We start from the raw sequence: 15,329 nt of genomic DNA, 5'->3' as shown, positions 1-15,329 counted from the left end.
TTTTGGTTTTGTTTTGATATGCATGTAACCTATATTTTTATTGTGCAAAGTTGTACTTTGACAAATACATGTAACATTGAAGTGACTGTAAATTGTTCCTAGGAAGTGGTTCATAATTTGGGTGGAGTGATGGGACCTTGGAATTAAGTTCTTTTTCACACCATAATCCTATCAGTGAATGAAGGTGCCATTCCAGAAGTTAGTTATAATGTCAACATGTTAGATCCTGCTGAATATATATGTTTGAAATTGCATCATATAAAACGTGTGTAATAACCAATTAAGGGGGATGTGCAGCCATCTTGAACATTTTAGGATATGAATGTAAACATTTCTTGAACTGTCTTGTTTCTGCCCGAAACTGGCCAAAAATGTTGCCAAAAGATATAAAAGCAATAAATATGAAGTCCTACGTCATTTTGTTCGAAAAGTATGCATACAAGAACAGGAAAATGCCTTTTTAATCACTCAGAAGAGCTGTGGAACTGCACAGCTAGACTTGTTTTGAAGATTTAAAAATCAGAAAAAGAATGAAGGTGTACTCTCTACTAACCATTTGTTGAGAAAAAGTTTGAATTTTGCTCATTTAAGGTGGCTCACTACACCGTGAAATATTTTCTCAAATCAGCAGAAAATTACTTGATTTTGATGGATATCATAATGGATAAGAAGTATTTAAGTCAAAAAAATGTGCAATTTTGGACGAAAAGTTACATTTTCGAAAACAATTGAACAAAAGCTCCAGGCCAATTCAAACTCGTGATCTGCGGTTCAGAAGCCCAATACTATAACCACTGAGCTAGAACGATATACAACCCAATCGAACGATACAAACAATTTAACATCTTGTGACGTAGTGTCATAAAAAGTATACCGGTATGTCTGAGAGTAGTGAGGTACCCAAGTGGTAACTTTGCCTCAAAATAGCCAAAACATTACAATCATACCAGTAATTTTAATCATTTAAATTAATGCCCTATAGGGTCACTTCATCAATTTACTTGACTAATAAATTTAAACAACCTCTAGAAATAGTTAACTTCTTTATTATTAATGGTATTACATGTATTAATTTCCTTATAATGATAAAAACTTTTGGTTTACATGAAACAGTTTAAAAATAGCCCCAAAACCACTGCCCATTTTACAGATTATCAATTTTCCCTAAACACATGCTCCATCTAAACCATGGCTCAGATAATGGGCCCCCTTGGGACAAATGAATTCAGCCATACTCGTCTTTGATGTTCTTGTTAGCTCCTAAGAATTTATCACCGACAAAAATTTTGCATTGTCAGTTGATAGAATACTTATAAAAAATAAATTAAGACATCAAGACAAAAAACCTCCATCTGGATGTATTTATATGAATATATCTTAGAGTGTTTGAATACAATTAATAAAATTTGTAAGGATTACCTCCCTTTCTTTCAAACATATTTTGTACAAGATAGAGAATAAGGAAAACGAAACTGTCATAAAATAATTAAATCTTGTCTGATCTTAAAAAAAATTGCAGGTGCACATCTTCAGATGGTGATCAACATATGTACAAATTTTCAGACTGTTCCATGCAGTAGTAAAAAATTCTATGGGGGGACAAAGTTGCGTCTACAGACAGACAGGGTGAAACCAATATACCCCCCTAACCTTCGTTTGCGGGGGTATGATTATTTCACTTTGTATTGATACTGCATACTGAAAGTCTATAGTCTTGATTAAAATCCTTTCTTTAGTAAACTTGTGATTGAGCAGCTACGCATAGGAACCACTTCAGTCATGATCTAAAAGAGAACAAGTCATACACAGCATCAGAAGGACAACTAGTATTAATGACATGCATCAGTTCATACAGCGTGAGAACGAGGCCTGCTTTTCCTACTTTAACTTGTTCCAAAAGTTCACCATATGTTAAAATCAGGAGTAATGTAACGTATTTTATCTTCTAATCAGTGCAGTGACGCTGAACTAGAGCACAATTTTCTACTGCTGTTGGGTGACCTCTTACAATCTTCTAATGTCTTAAAATTGTTAAAAGTTTAGCAACCTAACATTATATAAATAGTGCCTGTTTGGGAGGGTAACAGTTGAAATTGACACCCCGAGAAAACCATTGTCAACCGACGCGAAGCGGAGGTTGACAATGGTTTTCGAGGGGTGTCAATTTCAACTGTTATCCTCCCAAACAGGCACTATTTATTTTGTTATACTGAATGTCTTTTTTAAAATTTTTAAGAAAATTTTACTGCTTTTATATAGGAACAACGTGAATTCTACAGCGAACCGTACGCGCATAATTTTCGCGCATGTAACATTTTTTAATGTTACCCGTTGCCAAGTGCGTTGCTAACGCTGAGGGTAATAGTAAATATTATTAACTGCGTCTTAACCAATCAGATTTCAGTATTTAACATGAAAGTATAACAATCCCCTTTATCACAACTTTACATATGAGGCCACGTTTTAAAAATTGTTTGCCTTTTTATGACTAAATCAACTTTTAATAAGATGATTAATTCGGAAATTACATTCACTACAAAGATGGATGTACAAATGTATTTGTTTTAACACTTTTACATTAAACAAATTCACATTTCAACAGATTATGAAACAGATTAACTTTTGGTCATGTTCTTTTTTCAACAGTTAGTCCATCATTGGTGACCCATGTGTCATTCACATCGATTCTCTCAAACTTGTAGACTCAAAACCTGGGTTTGCGTCGATGCAGTTAGTCAGGAGCATTTAACAAATTTTTTAAAATGTACTGACTAAGCTTTAAGAGACAGTACAGCTGAAAACGTATTTGTGAATAACTGTAGATTTAGATTATCCTATTGTATCGTTAGGAAATAAGAAATAACATTTATTGTAATAGTTGAAATACATAAAAATCCCTTTTCACTTACTTCATTAACGAAATTATGAGCTTCCGAAACTTTAAAGATCGTACAAACCGGAATATTCTTATATCATTTATTTGTACCATGAAGACTTTGGTGGACAGTAATTGACACGTGCTGAAAACTACAAGACCTTCGTCCGACTACCGTCATCATCTTAAAAGGACTCTCTAAACGAAACACATCCTCACTTCCTCAATAATTTATAAATGGTTTACCAATTTCGGTTCATTTTAAAACGAACAGACAAATATGTCAAATAACCCCTCAAGGAGCCTTATTTGCAAAAATGAATTTAGGTTGTAGCAACTCCTATGATAAACAGGAAAAATACCTGCTTACAAAATAATTAAAAACTATGAACAATTATTACCTGGGAAAAGTAGAAAAAAAGACATATTTTTATCAACAAACATGTCCAAGAGAATCTTCGCGAGCTCTGCACGTGTTTTGTTTACAGTAAGTACCCATGCGTAATAGAATGGAAGGCTGATCGAACCAGCAACACCTTGCGATGTAAATCTTTGATAGGTTTAATAGAAATTATTAATTTTATTGAAATAATTAGATTTATTTCATGGAGAACTTTGTAATTTTCTGAAAGTTTATACATTTATGAGTAGTACAAAAATACCGAACCTAATTGGTTTTTTGATAAGATGCGCCGTACTGTTTTTTTAACAAAGACTCAACAAACAAAAGTAATTTTTTTTCTTTATTTGATGAAGTTTACTTCAGTGGTATAAATCTGGAGCTGTGGGTGGCACCAATACCTGGACGACCATGTTTAACAGGTTTGTATGTAATGCTAAACTCCCCAAGGTAATGGCCGATCATCTCGGGCTGAAAAATTAAAAATAAAGATAAAAGTCAAAATCACTTGATATAGTCGGACCTTAAATAATGGTACATATTATAACCTATTTTCGAACAAAGTTAAGTGTAGATGACTTTAGGGATGCATTCAAGATCATAGTAGCAACCTAGCACTACGTAGCCACGGTGATCTTTAACAATACATTAGTATTACAATAATTGCATTTATTCATTTTGCTCGTTCAACAGAACCTAGATATCTAACCTAGCAGCTAGGTTAGTTGCTACAATCTTGAACACAGCCCTACATAAGAGTTGGGAAAAGTGAATGCTGAAAATGGATACTGTGGAATCATTTTTATTCTTGAGGGTCAGTGTTCATGGGTAGACAAAATTTTCCTGCAGGGCTCTACATTAACTTTCTTTCCTATTTGTCCATTCGGACAAGTGACCAAGACATTTACTTGTCCGAACTTTAACTTCACTTGTCCGAAAATTTTTCAATATTAAAGATCAAATATTGTCAACTTGAAAACTACAGTTCTGTATTACTAAAATAAAGTCATTCATTGATTATTCTTGCTATAATTAATAACCTGACTTATCAAATGGAAACTTTAAATGTCTTTCCTAAATGTTCCATATAACATTAAACATGATTTGTCAGCTGTAGCTTTGTCATGGCAAATTACAAGACATTTTAAATTTAGCATCAGGTTTAAAAATACATGTAACTGTTATATTGATTTCTCAGCTGTTTTTTTAAACTAAACATGGAAAGCCATCATAGTTAATCAATGATGAATGAAACCTAAAATAAATTACATTTCTTTCCATAATTCTTTATCTTTTCTACCTTTTCTTCCTTTCTTTTTCTTAACATGTGTGTTTGGTACTTTGTAAGAACTAAGATCCACATCTTTACAGTTTAATATTGAAAGTTGTTTGAAATTATTGAACTTCAATCCCGATCAAGAGTAACTCAATTGCATTGTAATTTGATGTCGGGATCGAAATTCAAAATAACTAATCGATAAACTTATAACGAGACTACGGATAAACTTATCACAAAATTTTCTTTCCTTTTTTAAATGTTGGAGACTTCTTTACATAAAAATGCACTTGTCCAGTCGGACAAGTGGCCAGCAATATTCACTTGTCCATATATTTTTTTAACTGGTACCGGACAAGTGTTAATGTCGAGCCCTGTCCTGTTGTCCAAGTAGGTGTTAATTAGCCTAAACTCAGCCACTTCGAGGTATCGAGAGTAAAAAACAATACCGTATTTTTCCGACGATTAGTCGGTATTTTTTTCCTCTGAAGCAGAGCACCCGACTTATCGTCTTGTTCGACTTGTCGTAGGCTCGTAGTCAGAAATTTTTTAAAAATAGCATTAAAAATCTTGGTTTTAATCATCTTGAGTTGGCTGTGTGATTGAAAATTATGTTGTTGAATTCACTGTTCATCTTTAATAATTATCATTTTCACTCATCTGTCAACACTTAAATACATAATAATAACAACAGTTATTAAAAAATGTTACATTGTCTTTAATCAATTAAAAGTTTTACCGTTCCGTTTTTATAAACACATCGTCACATGATTCTATGTATAACTAGTAGGAAGATAACATTGCGCAGTAAAATTGAAACCAAGTTTGAATGGAAGAAAATATTGCAGTAGGTCCGGGGGATGTTTTTTTAATTTTAATTATTTTATTTGTAAAGAGTTGTTAGTGGAAAGTATAAATCAGAAATATTTAATGGTCAAATTCAATCTTAAATTACGTAATCGGCAATTATCAATACTACTGTTTATACAATAGGCTGACACCGGTTGTGTTAATAATCTTGCCCTAAGGCTGAGATCTTTACGGCAATTTCACTCCCTGTGTATATAAAGAGTACCGTTGTAAGAGTGATTATAGTTCATTGATTAATTATTGTCCAATTCGTTGATTATTGTTAGATAATTTTTTTAGGAAACGTATGTATGTCGTATATCGTCATTATCAAGTCGTACAAATGACTGATTTATTTCTAACAGTGTCTATCTAAAACAATAGCGTGTAACTGCATTACTGGATACAAAGTAAACAAGTTTCATCAAATCATAGTAATTGCTAAGCTTTCTGCACTTGAGATCCCCCTTTGAAGTCCGACACGAGACAGGTGCATGCCTATGACACTGGAAATTGTTAAACAAACATTGACCACGCGCCGAGTCAACAGGTGGCTGGTTACGTAATGGCGAATACACTGGCGATAGTCAGAGTGGATACTTATTTTAATGCTTGGGAATAAAATATTTCTGTCAAAGTAAGTTTAGTTTTGCATAACACGCGATATCGGGAATTGTTTACAATGCAAGCGACTTTGTAGAAGTTGCCGGTATTTGAAAATTTGATGCATAAGTATAAAGCGTAATTGTTTAAATGTTAATCATTAATAATAATTCGTAGCAATATCGGTGACATCGTGGCATCATACACTGATAATGTTACTGCAGTTTTATAGGCCATTTTGAAGTGATAAGATCGACGTATGGTCTGCGATCGACGTATCGTAGGATTTTGTTAATATTTTTGCTAAAAATGGGCAATTCGACGAGTCGTCCGCATCGACGAGTCGTCGGGAAAATACGGTAGATTATGAACAAGGGCACCGCTAAGCAGAGCATTCCCTCGCGACATGAAATACTGTACGAGGGATGCATTATTTAGGAATATACAGTTATGTAAATGTAATTGAGGAGACCAAATTGTATTAACCCTCCATTTTTTACCTGCTATGGATCTAAATTGAAACTAGAGGTACTGTGAGCAAGCTCATAATTGATGCCCCCCGCTAAGATAAAAATCATAATGCGTGTATTTTTCCAATGATAGAAAATATTGGATGAATCTATTTCACCGTCCATTTTCTATAAATAACAACTGCTCTATTTTTTTTAAAACTGTTGGTCATAAGCAATATTTGTGTGAAGTAAGAACATTCAATGCTTCTCCATAAGAAAGACAATGACCGGACACAAATTTTGCACTAATTTTCCCAACGACCTTGACCTTGCCAAAATGACCTTGGGTCAAGGTCATGACATACCCTTAGGTCATTAGCAATCTTTGTGTGAATTAAAAACTTCCAATGTTTCTCCATAACAAAGATATGGACGGGACACAAATTTTGAACTTTTTCTGCCAGTGACCTTGACCTTATCAAAATGACCTTGGGTCAAGGACATGACACACCCTTACGTCAAAGCAATCTTTGTGTGAAGTAAGAACTTCCAATAACTCTCCGTAAGAAAGATATGGACTGGACACGAATTTTGTATTTTTTCTGCCAGTGACCTTGACCTTGCCCGAATGACCTTGGGTCAAGGTCATGACACACCCTTAGGTCATAAGCAATCTTTGTGTGAAGTTAAAACTTCCAATAATTCTCCATAAGAAAGATATGGACCGGACACGAATTTTGTATTTTTTTTTGCCAGTGACCTTGACCTTGCCGGAATGACCTTGGGTCAAGGTCATGACACCCCCTAGGTCATAAGCAATCTTTGTGTGAAGTAAGAACTTCCAATGTTTCTCCATAAGAAAGATATGGACCGGACACGATTGCACAGACAGATGGACAGACGGACGGACAGACGGACAAGGTGATTCCTATATACCCCCCCAAACTTCGTTTGCGGGGGGTATAAAAATATCAAGTTGTTTATCTGAACTCCATAGGCCACATAAAATTAATATTTAGATTCTCATCCTGACTTGCAAAAAATATGGGGCAGGTGGGCAGATTTTATTATTTTTTTTAAATCACCCTTTACACCGTTCATGTTCTAGAAATAACAACAGCTGTATTCTTTTAAATTGTTAAATGCTAATACGAGAGTTTGAGAAATCAAGAGTAAATTTGCTTAGTTACTCAGGGAAAATAATTGGGACCCTAGGCTCACTTCGAGCAATCAAAGTTCAAGCCATCAAGAGTTACCTGTATATAGGTTCATGGAGATGTACATTCATGGGCAATGGTTATACATGAAAGCCACTAACAATAATGATTCTACAGTATGCAATGTCATACCTCACATAAACAGTTGATTAACAAAATACATAGAATGTGTGTTAGCTAAATAATTTTAAAGTATTTCTACATATTGCACTGTTTAAGTATGAAGCTATCATATATGATTGTCCATGAAGCTTTAAATATCGATCAGAAAAAAATCCTTGTTTACAAAATGTTCCATGAGGTTTACCTTTGCTGTTTTCCATTTGTATAAATTGTTTCTAATCATATAATTTCATAGAGTACTTGGCTGATCAAAGTCATTTTCAAGAGAACAGTTTACATGAAGAGCAGTTTTGTAAGACCTTTTCTAGTTAACACTAAACAGATAAAAATTAGGGTAGCAGTCTTCACAACAAATCTAAACTACATAAACAGCATACCATGGATGTAAAGGTTTGTTTCTGTGTAGCTTAAAGTTTTATAGGTATTTCATATATGAGCTACATGAATAATTTACCTTGACTTCCACCTGGTTGAAGGTCTTGCCATTGTAAACTCCAATGATGCTTCCGATCATTTCTGGGACAATGATCATGTTTCGCAGGTGCGTTTTCACTACCTGCGATATAAAAATGATAAAATGAGAACTGAACAATACCAAATAAATATATATATCTCAATAATATGTGGTCTTTGAATTGTTCTTTTGTTGTTGTCAAGACTTGTATGTCTCTTTCCTACCAGTCCATGCAAAATTATTCTACAATCTTTTGGCTTTTCTTCTACATGTACCAAATTCAACGGTTTGGAACTAATTTTGAAACAGGCTATAAAAACCTATTTCGGAAATATTATCCGAGATAGAATATCAAAGGCCTTAACGGCCTAAAAGTCGACTCGCTCTGAACATGTTGTCAACATTTTGATGGAATTTTTTTACTGTCTTTTAGTGATGGGAAATCGGAAAATTTTCATAATCGATTATCGGAAATAATCGAAAGTGTATAATCAATTAAATAGTCGAAAATTTTCAAATTATGTTTAATTGAATAAAACAATTCTCTGAACAAAAACTTGCATCTTGCATTGAATATACAGTAATATACTTGTTTCAGTTGTTTGAACTTATTAAATATTTATTCAAATAAATCAAATATGTTAATAAAATTTAAATATTATTAAGCACATACAATATTATTTACTGTATCTGGTTAGAATAAAAGAAAACTAGGATATAAAAATATGTTGTACGATTTATAGTGACTAGGAAGTTAGGAACAAGTTCATTATAGTGACTAGGAAGTTAGGAACAAGTTCAAACAATAAACATAAACAATTTAAAATATAACAAATTAATTTTAAATTCAGAGTTCAAATCCTATTTCAAAAACATTAAACAAAAACAATTCTAACTGTTTTTAAACATCATGACTAGAAAGTTCACAACTGACCGAGTCACAAGACATATACCACTTCAGTGTTTCACCAGTACCTTTCAAGGTTTTTATTCAAGAAAACAAGCAAGTCAACAATCCAAAATACTTCCACACCGTGGATTTAACGTTTGTATTTGTATTTTATCTTTGATGTGTTGTAGCCAAAGATAATAATAAGATAATTGTATACTTTATTCATCATTTATTTCAAATTCTGCTTGTTGAGAGCAGAAAAGGGTCAATAAATGCCCAATTTCTGAATCATCAACTCATGTCAGTACTTTCTGTACGTTGATTTATCATGTTCTGTTGATATTTCAATGATAGACTGGCAATGCCTGTCTGAAATGCGCGAGTGATACACATATCATAGGATAGAGACAAAGGACCAGTATATTTCAATGATGATGAAATAAGAACTATTTGCACTATATCGCACATTATTTATTCAGGTTTGTGCTCAAAATCCACTCCAAGAGATCCGATGACAGAAAGGGTCTTCTCGCTTAGTGACCTCAATTAAAAAACAAACTGGGTTTTTCTAAAAATAGATTTTTTGCACATCTCCATTCGGAACTTCTCAAATAGTTACGTTCATTAATAAGGAACAAGGTTTGCCCCATGTTAGTTGACGAATTCATGGGCAGCGATTGAACAAAAACTACTTGATTTGTTTTATTTTTTAAACATCAAGAAAATCTTTAAAAATATTTGCGTAAATAGAGATGAGATTGTTAAACCATTTCAAATTGGCAATCACGCAAACAAAAGCTGTTAATGCATGAACTTTTTTCTTTAGCTCATGAATTACGTACTGCAAAATTTTCACAGAAAAGGCTATGATAACAAGGACTTGCTTGCTTCGCAAGTCGTCTCAATAAAAATACAGTGCAACAAAACTTTAAAAAAATTAATTTTACAAAACTTCCGTAAATCTACAATAAAATACTTGAAATGTAACAACTTTTGGTAAACAATCTTTTCTTGAACCCTATTGTTTTGGAGATTGATCTCTTGGAAGATTTAAAACTTCCTAGGGATCTATCTCATAAACTGTAGGTTTACAGAAAAATTTTCTTACCAAAAGTTATTGTATTTAACGATATCCTGTAAGGGTGATTGGTCCCAACCTGTTAAATGTAACTTGGGATTATACACTCACCTCTGGTTTCTCAAGTGGACCTGCTTCTTTCTTGGCCTTACGAAGACGTTTAATGAGGCCGAGAGGTTTGCGTTTCAAGCCATGAGAAATCCTGCGTCTAGCTCTGCAGGGGAAGAGTTCCATCAACTGCTCACTGCAATTCAAAGCCAAATTTTTTATGCTTTTTCTTGCTATTACTTTAAACTGAAATTTAATACTTAGCGCAGCGAGAGGCAGGTGCAGAGCGCCTCGCAAAGCGAAGATTAATTGTAACACGTATATATAAGAAAATCAGTGAAAAGTGAGAGTTGAAACAGGGTTAAAAAAAATTCTTCCAGCCATGGCCGGCGCCATATTAACCGCCATTTTGTTTTAAAAAGTTAGTTCGATCATTGATTGACTGGCACTTATCGATGTTTATTGCCCCTAAACTCACTTAAAAAATACAAACGTTCCAGTGTTTCTATAAAAGGTAATTTTAATTAAAAGAAATTAAAGTAGAAACCAGATAAGTTTCAATACTGCTTCAATGAAGAAACACAACTAGTTCTACGTATGTCTTATCAAATTATCAGATGGAAAATCAGGCCTCTCACACCCATTTTTGGTACTGGGACCGGGGCCAATGAACTGGGAAAAATACAACGTTTTGATAGAAATTGGGATTTTTTCCCCAGCTTTATGTACAGTCCCCTTAACATCTGTGGTATACTGATAGGATTTTTTAAAAGATTAATAAAAAAAATTATTTTTAAAACTTAATAATGAAAAGGAGAAAGTGTGTGATACAAGTTTGTTAATGAATAAGTAAAATTTACCAAAAGGTTTTGTGTAATTACTATATATCAAATTGCACAGAAAAAAATGAAACAGTTTTTAAGAATTTAACAAAAAAGAGTTATCTTATTGGTACAGAGGGTTCTGCTTAATCTGATAGAGAAAAATTATCAGATTAACCAATATCATATTAACCAATTTAGCGTTTTTGTGCTCTTTAATTTTGGTATAGAATAAAATACAACTTGTTTCAATACATAATTTATCAACAAAAAGATATAATCTGTTTGTCAGTAGTTTGAAATGAAATAATTTACCTTGCATTAGCAATGAAATAGCATTTTAGCCGTTATTTTGTTTGTAAATGCTCAAAAGAAAATGTTTCCCTTCATCACTGTTCATTACGATGTTTTCAATATGGCCGCAATTTTGACAGGAAGTTATAAGAGGAAATGGCTATTTGTCTGAACATTCCCTCTTTTCACCTGGAAAATTTATTTTAATTCTTTTTCTGGTATATAGAATGCTCTTAAATAATTAATTTTGCCTGATAACAAATTATTTGAATTTTATTCAATAAGTTTTCTACCCCGATGTAAAATTGAAAGTAATCAGAATTTCCTCGATGTCACATGTTCCCAAGCCAGTCACTTTTGCTTCAGAAATTACATGTTTAAATAATTCTTAATAGTGCCAGCCTAGAATGAAATTAACACAGGCAATTGGTAAATAAACAGTAAAATGTGTACATGGGTAAGGTCAGTCTTGTGTGCAGTCATCAGGAACAACTATCGATGTCGATAGCTTTTATCTTACGAAGAGGTGAGCCACCCGTGTGCGTTAGAAGTGAAACTAATGCCCTGTAAAGCGTTACTGTGTACACAAAAGGGGTGTCAACTAATTAAACAAAGGAATATACAGGTGTTAGAGGGTGGGAAATCATTATTGCACTGCCACAATCATATCACATTAACCGAAAATGACGGTTTTTTCCTATCAGATAATCAGGAAAAATATAAAGGGATATATAAGAAATGGTTCGGTGTTTTGATATTATATCAGATTAACAGAATTATTCTATTAATCGCTATCAGATTAAGTGGAACCCTCTGTATTAATGTAAAATTTAATCTATTTTTGTATTTATACCTTTTACAGATAGATGTTTCTTGATTGTGTAAGCTTAATGACAATATTTATAAAATAAGTCTCTGTACTGTGTATTTGGTGTATTAGTCCAACCCTTTGACCCACTTACTACCGTTTTGTAGAGGATCTGTGTATACAAACATTTTTATACTAATTTTTACATCTATTGCAGAATTATAAACTATTTCCAGCTTATCAACTAACTGTGATATCAGGATTCAAATTAATAAACATCGTTTTTTTTTAAATTACACTACCTCTGTCTGAGGAAATTCTGGCTAAGTTATCAATCACAAAAAAGCAGTTTACAACGTGGTAGTGTTGCACATCTTCACAATGCTTTTATGACTGCTGAATATATATTCAGAATAAGTATGGTTTTCTTTTTTTACATTATTAATTTTAGGCAATCTCAAATTGGGAAAAAACACACTCAATTTTGGGGAAAAAAGGTGCCTTTTTCACGTTGGGAATGGGCCGAATATCGGCCCCAATTAAAGAGAATCGAGAGGCCTGAAAATAAAAACATTAACATCACGGAAGTAAAGAAAGTATTCAATTTCATTACTGCGTTAGTCAACATATGAATAAACATTGAAAGAAGAAATGAAAAAAATTTGGAATCACATAACTCTTTTCAGCTATTTGCGAATACAAAACTTGTACGTTATACTTTTGAAACATGGCATCATAATGTAGACTGAGCACGCGACATTTAGTTTTGCTTTGTCTCAGGATTTGAGTAGACAACTAGGTGGATCCTACTGTGCGTGTTTCAAATTTTTTTCAAATCAAACAAAAATTAAAAGGCATCATGTTAAATCTGCGCTCGGTCCAACGGTCACAATGCTTACATATTAAGTTTTTTGCTCGTATAAAGTTTAAAAAAAACTTGGTTACTAACTTGGACATATCCAAAAGCTGGTCAAGATCAACTCCTCTGTAAGCATACTTTCTGAAGGTACGCTTCTTCTTCTTCTCAGCCAATTCTTTCTCGTCAATTTCTGCCTGTAAAAAAATATTTTCAACTGTTTACAACATACCATTGTAGAAAAATAATATTCGTTTGAATTTACTAATTTTTTTAAATGATATTCTGTATTCTGCTAAGTAAGCAGAGTAGACATAGCTGTGCCATAGATTGTGCTATCTTTGCTAGCCAAGTGTTTCTGATCCGCTTCGCTCCTCACGGACCGTTGGCATATCGTGCTATCAAAAGTCAGGATTTTTTCACTGGATTTTGATTGGGGTTTACTGAAACCGTTTGACCAATCAAAAATTGCTAAACATATCGGATTTAATTGACAGTGAGTGAGTTCGATCACAAACTACGGTCGCCGTAGTTCGACTAAAATGAGATCAAACTCACTTTAGTCCAACTAAAATGGAACCGTGGTCAAACCGACGGAGAGTCGCTGTCTCTAGTCAGGTAATTTAAAGATGGCGGCGGAGAGCAGCCTAACAAAAAAAATGGTTTGTTTCCACTTTCATGCTGAAAAAAGTAGGGTCGGTCGGTCGGAATTTTTTTTTATTTTTTCAAATATTTTTTTCCCCTTTAATATTGCAGTATCCATACATGCCGGTTAGATACTGACACTGCTGAATGGTATAAAATGAGAAATACTTTTAATATCATTCCTGACTATTAAGCTGGTCTTAAGAAAACACAAAAATGATATCATATATCAGATACTTCCTCTGCCAACGATGAGAGCATTATTAAAATCTACAACACATGGAAACATACAGCCATTTTGAAACAAAGCGTTTGAGTTACACTGATTTGAGAAGAGTAACTGCTTCAAGCGTTTTTGGGACCAAAATTTTGAGTAATTTTTCTTTTCCAAATCAGATAAAAACGAAAATAAACGATTTTCCATCAAAAATCCTTAAAAAAAGTTTTGAGTCGGGGGGTAAAAGCTAGGGTCGGTCGGGAAAGCGGAAACAAACCATTTTTTTTGTTAGGCCTTATTTTAATCAGCACAACATGCAATGTGTCAAATTTTAGCACACACACGATCTAATGTGTTTACAAGGTATTGTCCTTCTCTTTTCACGAACAATAAAATTATGAGTAGCAATTAACAACTTTCTCATTTTCGACCAATGTGCATTCGAACAGAGACATGCGCACTGTAAGTTTTCTTTACTACCTTGGTTGAACTCTAGTTAATGATCGAACCTGCCTATTGTTTTTGTACTGTTTATTCACTTGTGACATTTAACAATATTACTATGTATTGATTACACTGGGCATTAAACGTTCTTTCAACTTGTCAATTTATATCAATGTCTACAGACTACAGTTTGCCATTTCTGCACCAGGTACGTTAAAGTACGGCATCTTTCATCATTTGGCTGATTTAAAATAGGACAGGAGATCATGTGACGAAAAAAATCCTGAGTTTTCATGGCACGATATGCCAAGGGTTCGTGAGAAGCGGTGTGGTTCAGAAACCCTTGGCTAGCGAAGATGTTTATTGTACATGTCCGGTGAATGTATTGATATAGAGGTGATAACAAAGTGAATGCCATTTTATTCTCTAAACAATAATTAAAAAATTAATTTTCATATCATCATTTCAGTGGAAATTAAATTGCAATACATTCGTCCCATTATTGTATTGAATCTCATTCGAAGCAAATATCTTTTTAAAAAAACCAATATTATCTTAGTTTTTAAATAAACTTTGTTGAACGACGGTAACATTGTTTCAAAACGTGCCTTAGACAATTATATTCGCGTCTAAACAGATGATGAAGGTCGATTATTGAGGGGAGATCCAAGAAACTCACCATGTTTACGACAATTTACCGGAAAAGGAAGTAAGCGGGGATTTGGCATTTGGAGGTGGAATGCAAAGTTCCGTAATACTGGAGCTTACAATGCATATATAAACTTATTTCAGTTGATGATAAATTTTAAGTGTCTTCAATTTTTACCATATCGGTAATATAATCCAACAAAGTATGAATAAAATAAGATATCTTTAAAGATATTTTGCATGAGTTTTAAATCTTTTTTTTCTTTTGACATTTAATTAATCTGTTTCTAAAATTCGTAATTGATTCCATTTCGTTTTTCGTTCTGTGT

At 33.4% G+C, this 15,329-nt stretch overlaps 1 protein-coding gene across 1 annotated transcript; it reads right to left on the bottom strand.

Moving 5' to 3' along the window:
- Window positions 1–3,604: 3,604 nt before the first annotated feature.
- Window positions 3,605–15,087, bottom strand: LOC128178095 (40S ribosomal protein S15-like). Its single transcript, XM_052845106.1, has 5 exons — window positions 15,032–15,087; window positions 13,140–13,243; window positions 10,331–10,463; window positions 8,250–8,351; window positions 3,605–3,746 (listed from the first exon to the last, which is right to left on the bottom strand). Exons 1-5 carry the CDS (start codon window positions 15,032–15,034, stop codon window positions 3,633–3,635), a joined length of 456 nt encoding a protein of 151 aa, XP_052701066.1. The 5' UTR covers window positions 15,035–15,087; the 3' UTR covers window positions 3,605–3,632.
- Between the last annotated feature and the right edge of the window lie 242 nt (window positions 15,088–15,329).

The sequence above is a fragment of the Crassostrea angulata genome, chromosome 3, assembly GCF_025612915.1.
Source record: "Crassostrea angulata isolate pt1a10 chromosome 3, ASM2561291v2, whole genome shotgun sequence".
In the NCBI taxonomy this organism is placed as follows: Eukaryota; Metazoa; Mollusca; class Bivalvia; order Ostreida; family Ostreidae; genus Magallana; species Magallana angulata.
The sequence above is the reverse complement of the archived record's forward strand: the minus strand, read 5'-3'. Positions and strand labels throughout refer to the sequence as shown.

Coding starts and splice junctions, on each gene's coding strand:
- LOC128178095 (XM_052845106.1), bottom strand. Junction 10,464..13,139: donor CAGCTTTTGGATATGTCCAA/GTTAGTAACCAA, acceptor TTTGAATTGCAG/TGAGCAGTTGATGGAACTCT. Junction 3,747..8,249: donor TCAACCAGGTGGAAGTCAAG/GTAAATTATTCA, acceptor TTAATTTTTCAG/CCCGAGATGATCGGCCATTA.